The sequence below is a fragment of the Ostrinia nubilalis genome, chromosome 1 (assembly GCF_963855985.1).
Source record: "Ostrinia nubilalis chromosome 1, ilOstNubi1.1, whole genome shotgun sequence".
NCBI classification, from domain to species: Eukaryota; Metazoa; Arthropoda; class Insecta; order Lepidoptera; family Crambidae; genus Ostrinia; species Ostrinia nubilalis.
Genome location: NC_087088.1, coordinates 6261710 through 6274660, shown reverse-complemented (window position 1 = coordinate 6274660; position 12951 = coordinate 6261710). Strand labels below are relative to the sequence as shown.

The 12951-nt window shown below is 35.4% G+C and overlaps 1 protein-coding gene across 1 annotated transcript; it reads right to left on the bottom strand.

The window, feature by feature from the left end:
- Positions 1-11956: 11956 nt before the first annotated feature.
- LOC135088068 (cuticle protein LPCP-23-like) lies at positions 11957-12795 on the bottom strand. Its single transcript, XM_063982954.1, has one exon. The coding sequence runs from the start codon at positions 12767-12769 to the stop codon at positions 12095-12097; it is 675 nt and encodes a 224-aa protein (XP_063839024.1). The 5' UTR covers positions 12770-12795; the 3' UTR covers positions 11957-12094.
- Between the last annotated feature and the right edge of the window lie 156 nt (positions 12796-12951).

The window sequence follows — 12951 nt, the reverse complement described above, 5'->3', positions numbered from 1 at the left end:
AGACTACTGTCCTAGGATATCACACACATTTACCAGCGGCTCCCCAACTAAAAATATTGAAAAAACCAACATAGTAATGTTCAGTGATGAGTTAGGCAAAAATATGGGCCAACTTATTAATAGTTACTTGGGACAAAGTGTAATCAACCACTGTTTACCGGGTGCTTCCTATTTACAAATTATGAGAAAAATAACAAATTATTCGTTCTCAATAAATACCACATTAGTAATTTTAATAGGAAATAGGGGCAATGTAGGCAAAAAAGACCTACTAAATATTTTTGATAGCTTATGTTTACTTAATGTAGATAAAATAATTTTGTTCACATTCCCCTACAGTAGAAGCTTGCCACAGGAGGAAAATAATTTAAGATATAAATTGAATTTGACATTGAATACACTGACATATAATCAATGCAAATTCCATGTAATTGACATTAACAATTATTTAAAAAATAAATGTTTATTGACAATAGATAAATATAATTATCTAAATAAATATTGTAAAAGACGAATAGCGAATTCGCTATCATATTTTATTAAATACTTAGCCATTAATTTGGCTAGCCAAACTGCTTTTATTGAGCAGAACATGGATGTTCGACCCTTGGAATCTGTTCCAAATCATAATTTAAATTACATCGTAAGACAATAGAGGATAACTCTGGCATACAAAATTCGGGTACAAAGAAATTTAACGGTTTTAATTTAGTGCATCAAAATGTACAAGGCTTCTCCGGCAAAGACTTGGAAATTGAGTTATTTATCCAAGAATTGAATATTCATGTCTTATGTTTAACGGAACATTGGCTCAGGCAATATGAACTAATGCTGAGCATTAATAGTTATAAGCTTATTAGTTCATTCACTAGAGAGTTAGCTATTCGTGGAGGGTCACTAATATTAATCAATGATAAATTAAAATGTAAAGAGCGTAAAGATATTGTATCTCTCTCTGTTGAGCGAACTATTGAGCTGTCATGTGCAGAACTGGACGACTATGTTATTGTATGTGTATATAGACCCCCATCTAGTAACTATGAATTATTTGAAACCACAATGGAAGAGGTACTTAGAAGAGTGTGTAATAGTTCAAAGAAAGTAGTTGTATGTGGAGACTTTAATATCAATATAATAGAAGATTCCTCTCTTTCAATACGGTTTTTAAATTTATTCAAATCTTTTAACTTGTTAAATCTTTTCTCTGAACCAACTAGGGTGACTCCAACATCAGCTACTTGCTTAGACAATATATTCTGTAACTGCTTAGTGCTAGAGAAATCAATAATAAATTTTGTTAATTCTGATCATTGCGGTCAAATAGCGTCATTTCAACACCATTTTGTGCCATCGAGCAAGGAAATAGAATATAGACCAGTCACTGCATCCCAGAAAGACAAATTTAAATCTCAAATATCTAATAAGGTCCCACTTTTGCATTATTTTAACTGTAGTGTAAATATTTTATATGAGCAATTATTTGAATTAATTAAAAATGAGTTCAATAAAACTTTTCCTAAGAAAACAATTATTATTAAAAACAATAAAACTAAATTCAGTGACTGGGCTACAGTAGGTATTTATATTAGTAGGAAAAAAATGTTTGAATTATATGGTAGAAAAGCCTATAGTAGCGACCCGGACTTTATAGAATATGTAAAAAAATACTCAAAAGTTTTTAAACAAGTTTGTACTATGGCAAAATCTATTTACATACGTGACAAAATTAAAAACTCTGGCAACAAAATTAAAGCTACTTGGAATTGTATTAATAAAGAAACTTGTAGAATTATATCTCGGGATGACACATTCGCATTAAAAATTGATAATAAGTATATTAAATGCAATGATAAGGTAGCAAACGCATTCGAAGATTACTTCTCAAATGTACCAATCATAACAACAAGCAATCTTAATTCATGTTCATATCAGGCAATGTCTCTTCTCGAGGGTTGTGTTGATGTTTGCAATAGCCCATTAAAATTTAGACAAATAGACCCCATAGTTATTATAAAAACTTTCAAAGAACTAAATATAAAAAAGACAGAGGATATATGGGGCATATCAACAGACATAATAAAACCCATCATTCCTCTTATAGCTCCCCATTTAGCTCATATCTTTAATGAATGTATTAACGAAGGTCAGTTCCCTACCCTGATGAAACATAGTAAAATCATACCATTATTTAAAGCAGGAGACAAAAGTGACCCATCCAACTTTAGACCTATATCGATACTACCTGCGCTCAGTAAAATATTTGTAAAAATTATTTTCAATCAACTACTGTCTCATTTCAACTTAAATAAACTGTTTCATGAAAAACAATATGGGTTCACAAAAGGGAAAAGTACGACCGATGCAGGGGTTGCTCTTATCAAACACATTTTCGATGCTTGGCAGGAGAAAAAAGATGCTATTGGTGTATTTTGTGACTTATCGAAGGCGTTTGACTGTGTTGATCATCAAACTCTGTTATTTAAGCTAGAACATTATGGCGTATCAGGCAAGGCCTTAAGCCTATTACACTCTTACCTCTCAGACAGATTACAAAAAGTAAATATTCACGGAACTAACTCTTCGGGCGCCCCCCTAAAAATGGGAGTGCCCCAAGGCTCAATACTGGGACCATTGCTCTTTCTGATTTATATAAATGATCTACCTTTTTATTCAAAGGACCTTTGTGAGATAGTATTATTTGCTGATGACACTTCTTTAATTTTTAAAACTGACAGGCGTCAGGATATATTTGACGACGTGAATAATGCTCTTTCCAAAGTATTAGACTGGTTTACAACTAATAATTTGCTATTAAACGCAAAAAAAACTAAATGTTTAAAATTCACTATGCCTAATGTTAAACAAGTTAATACTAATATTACAGTAAATAATGAACGCATTGAACTGATAAACTCTACTGTCTTTCTAGGTATTACCCTAGACTGTAAATTACAATGGGGCCCCCATATTGCTGCCTTGGCGGGAAGACTTAGTTCAGCTGCCTTTGCGGTGAGAAAGATCAAAAACTTGACTGATGTTGAAACAGCAAGGCTTGTATATTTTAGTTATTTTCATAGTATTATGTCTTATGGTCTTTTACTGTGGGGCTCAGCAGCAGACATATAATCAATTTTCATTTTACAGAAAAGTTTTCGCTTAGAGAAGTTTTTAAAGAAATCAATATATTGACTGTGGCTTCGCAATACATATTTGATAACATTATGTATGTCCGTAAACATATACATTTATTTACTAAGAAAAGTGACGTCCACTCATTTAACACGAGACATAAAAATAAACTTGCTGTTCCATCATTTAGGTTGCATAAGATAGGTAATTCATTCTTGGGGAAATGTATTACCATATTTAACAAAATACCACACAACCTTGTCGAATTGCCAATAAACAAATTTAAGATACATATAAAAAATACCCTTATGTCCAAAGGGTACTACAAGGTTCGAGACTATATTGATGACAAGGATGCGTGGTCAGTTCAGTCTGCACATATTTGATGTACTTAAATTTGACTATTCTTACCGTTAGATAATTCCTGGCAATAAGTGGTGACTGAGTTTGTTCCGGCGTTTCTTCTCAGCACTTGCCATATGTTTGTCTCGAAGCGCTGGTAGGGCCCAAAAGATAAGGAGACATGTAAAGTGCCCCATAAGGGCTACCTTTTCTTTTTTTATTATTTTCTATTGACGTTCATAAGTGCCACTTGTGGTCTAAACTGAATAAATATTTTTGATTTGATTTGATTTGATTTGATTTATTAATAAACAAAAAGACTGAACAAAATTGATGCGTGTACTGATTAATTAATTAATTATTAATTAATTAACCACATGCAAAGCTTTGTGAATTGCAACAACTATAATTTATTATCCAAGCTCTAAATAATCGCTACTACGAGTAACTGATCATAAAATGTTTTTCCAATCGCTCAAGCTCCCGAGGATCTATCGTAATCTTGAAATTCTTTTAGCCGGCGCGGAACTTCCGGAGGGTCGGGTGACGCCACGCCTCTTTGAACCGTGTTTACTTTGGCAGTTATATTCTATGTTTATTCGATTCTAAAATATATTCCCAAAAATTTTGAAAGTTGTTTTAATTTGTATCACTTGGATATGATTTGTATTAGAAAGTACTGTGAGTGTGACGCTTGAACGGAAGGAAGTCAACCTAACCTAACCAACTGCGTATTTCCAAACTGCGTATTTCTATACTGTGTAGCCGCGAGAGCTCTTTGGCGCGCTGTCTTCGGCGAAGTATTGCGCGCGCAGATTTTGACAGCGCGAAATACCTACTTTAGCAGAAATACCAAGCCTTAATACCAACACCTAAAACATAGACAATCACTATAAAGTCAACCGAGACCGGTTTTTTACTCGTGGCCCCACTAATTGAAGTCCTAAACGGTCTCATAATCCACCAGCTTTTGGATTCGAGTTCACCTTATAAGTAATAATTATAACCTTTAAAAAAAAACCGACTTCAAATGCGTGAACACAAATAATACCTATTCAACAAAAAAATAATCGTTCAAATTGGTTCATAATCGGCGGAGATATTGCGTATAAAAAAGTTCATCCCCAATTTTCCACCCTTGGGGGTGAAATATTTTCTTCAAATTGGCATGAAACCACCCTTTTAATAATACCTATTCAACAAAAAAATAATCGTTCAAATTGGTTTATAATCGGCGGAGATATTGCGTATAAAAAAGTTTATCCCCAATTTTCCACCCTTGCAGGTTGTTTTTTTTTATTATTAAAAGACAATGCCGGAAATTGGCGTCTTTTTTTTTTCGCGCGGCCATCGACCAAACCTTGTTTTTTGATTACAAAATAGTGTAATAAACCAAACTTACTATGACATGTATACCTCTAAACTTAGTCTGAACTGAGTTACGAGCATTAGAAGTTTGATGATTTTCATACCTAGATTTGCTTTTTGCGCGCAAGTTTTGTAAGAAATTGCAACAAAATAGTGACATTGTATGTGTGAACAAACAATACCATCCATTAAAGGCTCCAGACATCAGTATGCAGCAGAATCAGCGCAATAAAAAAATAGCGCAATATTTTGTTGCAATTTCTTACAAAACTTGCGCGCAAAAAGCAAATCTAGTATGTAAATCATCAAACTTCTAATGTTCGTAACTCAGTTCAGACTGAGTTTAGAGGTATACATGCCATAGAAAGTTTGGTTTATTACACTATTTTGTAATCAAAAAACAAAGTTTGGTCGATGGCCGCGCGAAAAAAAAAAGACGCCACCTTCCATACAAAATCTGGCATTGCCATTTAAATGGGACCACCCTTGAGGTATTACCTACCCAAGTAGCATTTTACTCCATTTAAGAGTTCAATAGTCGTTCACATGTAGGGTCATATGTTCAACAATGAAACACTAAAATTTCAAAGTCTCATAAAACTCTTATTTTCATAGATAGAAGTCTAATTTTTGACAGGTATGTAGGCAATTTTATTGGGTATAGGATGGCATTAATGTTTTTTTTAATTGATGTTTAATCAATCAGCAAAAAAATAAATTCACATAAATTGGAAATGTTTCATTGTGTCCACTGTTGTGTACACAATGAAACACCTCAAATTCAACAATGAAACATAATAATTAATTGTGTGTCAACAATGAAACACTAACAATTCAATATCTCGTACACCTTTTGTTTTTACAGTTACCAGTCTAATTTTTTGAAGCTACATAGGTAACTTAGTTGGGTAGGTATCGGATGTCATTTATGTTTTTTTTTTAATAAATTTGTAATCAATGAGCAAAAAAATAAATACAAACATATTGGAAATGTTTCATTGTGTCCGTTTTGATGTACACAATGAAACATTACAATTTTAATAATGAGACATTATAATTAAGTGATTGATTCCTATTTATTGAATTTATGAAGTAGGTGAATAATAAAAAATGCCCAAGTCCATTCAAAAGGTTTTATTAATAATTGAAATTTAATCAGACTCATCAGATTACCTATAACTGGTTCAGATAGCTCCTTACTATTTACTATTATATTTATGGCACTCTTTGATTAAACAATTATGACATAGGTACGACTTTAAGGCACTTACATTTATCTTATAAAATTATAAAATCACAAAAAAGTTTGATACTTAGCTATAAAAATTGCAGAGATCACTTTAAAATTAAGATAACAATTACCGACTAATAAGTCTCAAATTTACGAATATCACAAGTCTAGGAGAACAAATAATTGACAATAAACTACCAACGATTAATAATTGCCAGTTTACGACAAATACAAATAATCAACACAAAATAAAAAAGAAACATAATATCAAAATTAACAGCAGAAAATTAAAACTTAACGTACTTAACGTAACTTCATAGTTGGTTCTATGCGGACAGGAAAGACATAAGTAGAGTTTCTGGATTTAGATCCATTTATTTGTGGCGGAGGAAGAATCATTTTTATCTCATCTACGTGAATTTCTGAAAGGTCAGGTTCCAAAGGCCTGTAAAATTTCATATTGTCTTTTATTTTTAGCCTCATGAACGAGGCTCCGAATTTTTTATTACTAATGACTTCTGTGATCTGCGCGACGTAGTATACCTTCAGTTTTTTTGAGTCCAGTAAAACAAGCACGTAATCACCTTCTCGAGGTAAACGAGTAATTTTTTTGAAATTTTCTGTTATCAAAGGCAGGCCATCTTCATCTAGATCTTCATTTGATTCGCTCATATCAGAATCACCTTGTTCCGTGTAAATTACTTCCTCATCTTCATCACTACTTGTTTCTGATTCAATCCTTATGATTTTTGGTTTCTTTTTTCGTCCTTTTTCACACAAAACTGGCCGTTTAATTCTATTTGCCGCTGATTTTCTTTCTTGTGTTCTTTTTCTTTCTTCAACTATCCGATCTTTTTCGGGAGTGTCCGTCGCCACTAAACTTTTGCCGAGCTTTCTTGGCTTTCGCTTTCCAGTACGTGGACCAGTTTTTAATGGAGCCATAAAGTCCCTAGGAGATTTGAAATCAATCTGAATACCAGAAGTACTTGCTCGAATTTCTTGTTTAGGAGGAGTCATTTTTCTAAATAGTGAAGTAGAACTTGATTCTTTAGACTTTGTCGTAAGAATTTCGATATCATTGACACCACATGGAGCTACAGTGGCGTGTGCGGGAATTTCTTGAAATACATTGTCAGCTTCAAGTATTGATGGACTATCAGCTCTTGTAACATCAGATAGGGGACTCTCAGCACGTTCAACCTCTAAATAAGGAATAGCAAGATTCTCCCTCAGTTCATCAGGAGCAGTAACTGTAGTCTGAATTGGTTCTGTTTGCTCTCTGTCGGTCACCAATGACGGCATGAAGTCGATTTCTGTAAAAATATCTGAGTCATACGGAAAAATACCACATTTTTTGAAAGCGGACGTAATATTGACTGGCGTCATTGCTTTTGGGTACGCCTCACCCACACACTCAGCAACATTGTAAACAGTCAATTGCTTTCCAGGATGCCTCATTAGCCATGAATCTACAGCTCTATTATAATAACCTTTAAAGGGTGCATTTAAACCCACGTCAAGGGGCTGCATCTTTGCGGTCGTATGTGGATGCAGTGTAAGCACTGTTACTCCAGATTTTTTGGCTAAATCTAAGGCTTCGATACTGAGGTGGGATTCATGGTTATCCATTATGAGTAGAGCTGGGTTTTCTGGGCTCGCAGACGTGTGTTTGATAAAATGTTCCATGACTTTTATGAAAAGCTCTGCATTCATCCACCCAGTTGGAGCTGCAAGTCCTAGAGATCCTGTTGGAGCGCCATTTAACATTAAATCTCTAAAATTCTTCCTCGGAAAAACAAGAACTGGAGGCAACGCTTGTCCTGAGGCACATACAATTGCACACGTTGTAACCAATATACCCCGTTCACCGCTAGTTATCTTACAAATATTGTGCTTGCCCTTTGGAGCCATAACTTTTTGTGGCTTTTGAACGGTTGTTGTAGCAGTTTCGTCCAAGTTGTAGATTCTACAACCGTTTCCAAAGGAAGGATGACGCTCCATGACATTTTTCAGATTATCAAAGAAAGACCTGATAGTTTCTTTATTGAAAGCGGTCGCACGCGCCATGCTGCAGGCTTCAGGCTTCTTTAGTGTTAATTCTGGATGCCTTGATTTGTATGACCGAAGCCATTCAACACCTGCCATTCGATCTTTTTCCCAACTAGTAGGACATTTAATATTATTTACTTTCGCCATTTGATAAGCAATACGACGCACATCTTTGGAGCCTAAGCCGTAAAATTTCAATGCACATTCTTCGATATATTCTTTAAGTGCTGTTTCTTGAGCGACTGTAAACGTTCTGTTAACTTCGTAGTTAGGAGTAAATCTACGACCTGGTAAAGACGCATCATCTATATTCTTATATTTCTGTACGTATCGAAACAGCGTAGGATAATGCACATTACACTCTTGAGCAGATTTTCTCAAGCTCTTTCCTTTTCTGTGCAATAGAATAGCTCAAAGCATATTATCTCCTAAATGATCACCTTTCTTCCTCTTTAGAGATTTAGTTCGCGCCATCTTAAATGAAAAATAAACATAAAATTTTAGGATAACCTAGTAATTTATAGCCTTAAAAATGATTATTTGCACGGACAGTAGATTTTGTTTGGTAGGTATATGGTATTATACAATGAAACAAGATGGTACACAATGAAACATTGTTTCATTGTGTCCATCATGCAACTGTTTCATTGTTGACTACATAGGATTTATTTTAATAACCTCAAAAAAAAATCACTAATTTGTAACACTTTTAACGTATAATTTAGTTCCACTTAGTCTATGATATATGTGTAATGCTAGGTAATCATGAAAAATATAAATTTATCAACCATATTTTTATCAAAAATCTTTAAAGAACGACAAAAATACTTACATTTTTGTGAAAAAAATAAAAAATGCTCCACAGACACGTCTTCTCACACGTGGCGCCGACACGAACTGAGGTGCGGCGGGGTATTGTCGAAAGTATCCTTACGCGATATAGTGCACGGTTTGGCAACGTAGCATTTAAGAAATATTGCAGTGTTTTATTGTGTACCACTGTTTCATTGTTGAACATCTGACCCTACTCCACAAGCTGTGTATGTCAGCTGTATACGAGCTGTATAGCTTGCTATAATGCTTTTATAGAACCAGTTTGGGCACAAATTAGACAGCCTTAAGTTCACTATGGCTGTACATTAGCAGTATAATAGCATTATAATAGCAGTTTAAGTAGTAACATCGTACTTAAGGCTGACTTACGGCACTATATGGGACGCAGTGTGAACCATACAACGTACGTGAGGATAATAAAGAGTAACAAGTGGCTAAATGCATAGCTTTCAAAGTTATAAAGTCCGACAAAAGTACTCCAATGCTACCTAAAGTTCACGTGTGTCTTAAATTATTTCCACATTTTAATATTAGTTTGGTATTTGTACGTGAGTGCCAAGAGGGAAACAACTCGGGCGGATAATCATTTATGCAAATAATAACACGGGTTTTAAATACTTAATAATGTTAATGCCATTGGGAATGCAACTTTATCGTGAAATGTATACATATTTACAGCTAAAATATTTACGCGCCTCTGTAAAAACGCGATATTCATTTTAAAATATTTAAAACTGGCTGAGAGGAAATCTACAATTTTCAGTTTTTGATATTGGATTGGCATTATAATTATATTACGGTAATTAATTATAACATGAAACCAAAACTCAATCGCTCTATCTGCGAATTTTGTGATAAATCTGCATTAATTTTGGAGATTTATTTGGTAAATATTTTAGGTTATGTAGAACAAAATGGTGGAAATGAAATACGGCTATGTGAACTGTTATAACTCCAATTTAATGCGGTGAGCGTATATTAGGTTCACATGTGTTCTGTTAGAATGCTCTTATCTATATGAAGTTCCACATTTGTACCACTACAGCGCTAATGTCTATAAATTTATTCTATTGTGAACTTATGTACAGCTTTAAGATGTACCTAGTTCAGGTCAATTGTGTATCTTTAATTCTTTCAAATACTGAAATTTTAGAGATCCGCAATAAAAATTATTAATGTCCGTTAAATCGCCTAGCCCAGGTACTAATAGTCAAGTATGAATACCTAAAGCATCAGACGGTAGTGTTCCCGGTTTAAATTCGTTTATTATGCTTGACAATTTATTCAAAGCGGAATGAGGAATACGATTTTCAATAGCCCATGTTCTTATTTTTTTTGCGAAAGGTTAAATAATTGTCCAAATCAAAATGGTATTCACTATCACTAGAACTGCAATCATCACACTCTGATATCTGTATATTTTGAAGGGAAATTTCAGGTTCAGGCATAATATTTTCCTCTGCATCATGTACAGAACCACCATGAACAACTAAAAACAGGCTTGGGGAAATGTGTAATAGAATATCACATTCATGTTCAGCTTAAAGCAAATAAGAGTAGTACTTGTGGACAAATAAACTGCTATTGATGTTAATGGACAACACATATAGTCCTTTTAACAGCCTACAGTGTACATGCGAACCATTGAAACACTTTTGTACAGATAGTAAAAAAAGGTTATTTTAATTATCACAAACAAGTTCTACTACAGCTACTAGCTGTATAACAGTCTAAAACAAGTAAACATAACAGCCTTTGGCTTTATAAATGACCACGTGTGTTCTATTAAAATGCTAGCTCTATAACATCGTACAAGTAGGCCGTTAAACAGCGGTTGCCGTATCTCTACCCTCCTGTAATGCTCTTAGTCAGATGGCTGACTAAAGAATAGTTGTTAGAGTATTATAACACCAACAATCGTATAAAAGTATAACTCTACACTAGTCTACACTCCTATAAGTCCCTTAGACAGGTATAGGTGTAATTAATTGCAATAATACAGCTTATACATCACGAGTGAACTGTACTAATGCTTTAAGTACACATTGGAACTAAATGTGAACTCTTAAATGGAGTAAAATGTTACTTGGGTATACGCCGAAAAAAGATTTGTTCAAATCGGTTCATAATTGGCGGAGTTATCGCGTAACAAACATAGAAAAAAAAACATACGGGTCGAATTGAGAACCTCCTCCTTTTTTTGAAGTCGGTTGAAAATTAAATTACCCTAGCCTTTCGTTGAAAAAGTTAATAATCAATACAATAATATTTACTTCAAATGTCACCAAACCTTGAAAAACCAGTTTGTGCGTTTAGGCCGCTCGCTATCTCCGAACCTGTGGTACCACTGGCCACATACAAAATTGTTTTTATTTTTCATGTCATACCTACCTTTTGTTTTTTTTAATTCGATCGTCTTTTGACGATATTTCTGGAATTATTGTTTTTTTGTTCGGTTATTGGTTTTATCATGCATTAAAGTGCGTTGCCATTTGTCAAGTAAAAAATAAAGATCTTTTTGGCGGGAAAGTGAAGCGTCATGTTTGATGTTTACTTGTATTTTCAAAAAGTGAGTGACGTAAGTTTACGTAGCGCTGGCTGTTGGACGTGTATGTATGATTTTTGTTGTTACTAATAAATACCCGCTTAAGTATATTTATTTAAAACTTTTTGGCACATTTTACAGAGTACCATCAGGTGAGATACAAAGCCAAAAGCTTCCTCGTTGTGGATAAAAAAAGTACAAAAGGCGAACTTAATTAGTCGTACTTATGGCATTATCTCCTCGAAGTAGAAAACTCGAGATGGTACATAAAGGATAAGGTACGTTGCATAGAAATACATTATTATTACCTTAGTTACGAGTATGGTACGAGGTGGTAAACGAGTTGATCCTAAAACCCTAGGATAAGTAAGATTTTAAAGCAATAACAAAATATGGTTGCCATTCAATTGAATATTGTATGAGAGTAATGAAAAATGACGTAAATAATACAATTAATATCGTATTCAAAATCTGTTTATTGACATTGGTATTTGAAAATCAAACTTATGTGTATGTACAATCGACATTATGTGAGCATGTGAGTGGATTTACTGTAAAATGCATGTTTAAGACGTCAATCTTCTAAATCAAATGCTTTAGTACACGTGGGTGTAAGCAATAGGACTAGAGTAGGCGATCGGGGAAGTGTAGGTGGTGGAGATCAGAGGGCTAGTGTGGACGTCAACTCTGGACTGGGTCGAGTAGGAGGAAGGGGCGACGAAGGCGTTGAACAGAGGCGCCGAACGCTTCTTGATGAAGTGGGAGTAAGTGATAGGCTGCGAGATCAGAGGAGCGGAGTGCACCAGGGGAGCGGCGGCGTAGGTCGACGTCAGAAGTGGCGTGGCCGCAGCGTATGTGGTCGGCGCGATGTAGGTAGTCGGCACCAAGGGAGCAGACCTCTTCTTGATGAAGTGCGTGGCGTAGCTCAGTTGAGCTGCTGGTACAATTGGTGAGCTGTGTAGCAGGGCAGGCGCGCTGTAGGTGGTCGCCAGGGGTGCGGCAGCGATACGCGTATTCGTGAGGTAAGTCGTCGGGGCGACATAGGCGAAAGGCGCTGATCGTTTCTTGATGAAGTGGGAATACGCGACTGGAGCCGAGTAGACTAGGGGAGGTGAGGGGTGCACAACACTGCTGGCCTGCTGCGAGATGCTGGTGACACCTGGCGAGTACACCGAGGAGTAAGCAAGAGGCGCCCCGAAAGCTGGCGCGAGCAAACCGGGCTCGGCCGCGGCCGCTGCGAAGATAGCACTCAACACCACCAACTTGAACATTGTGGTCTGTGTTGTTCGATGAACGACTGATGCCTGACAATGCAAAGTATCGTATTTATAGAAAGTAATCACAAAAGCTAAGGGCGATCTCGTTTCGAGAACCGGTGCAATACGCTCGTTCAGGAAGCTGGTATTTACAATCACCGAGGCCGACCAGAAGCTAGAACTAGTCAGTTCATCAT

What these genes read in the sequence shown, in the direction of transcription:
- LOC135088068 (XM_063982954.1), bottom strand. Translation starts at nt 12,769, where the DNA reads ATGTTCAAGTTGGTGGTGTTGAGTGCTATCTTCGCAGCGGCCGCGGCC.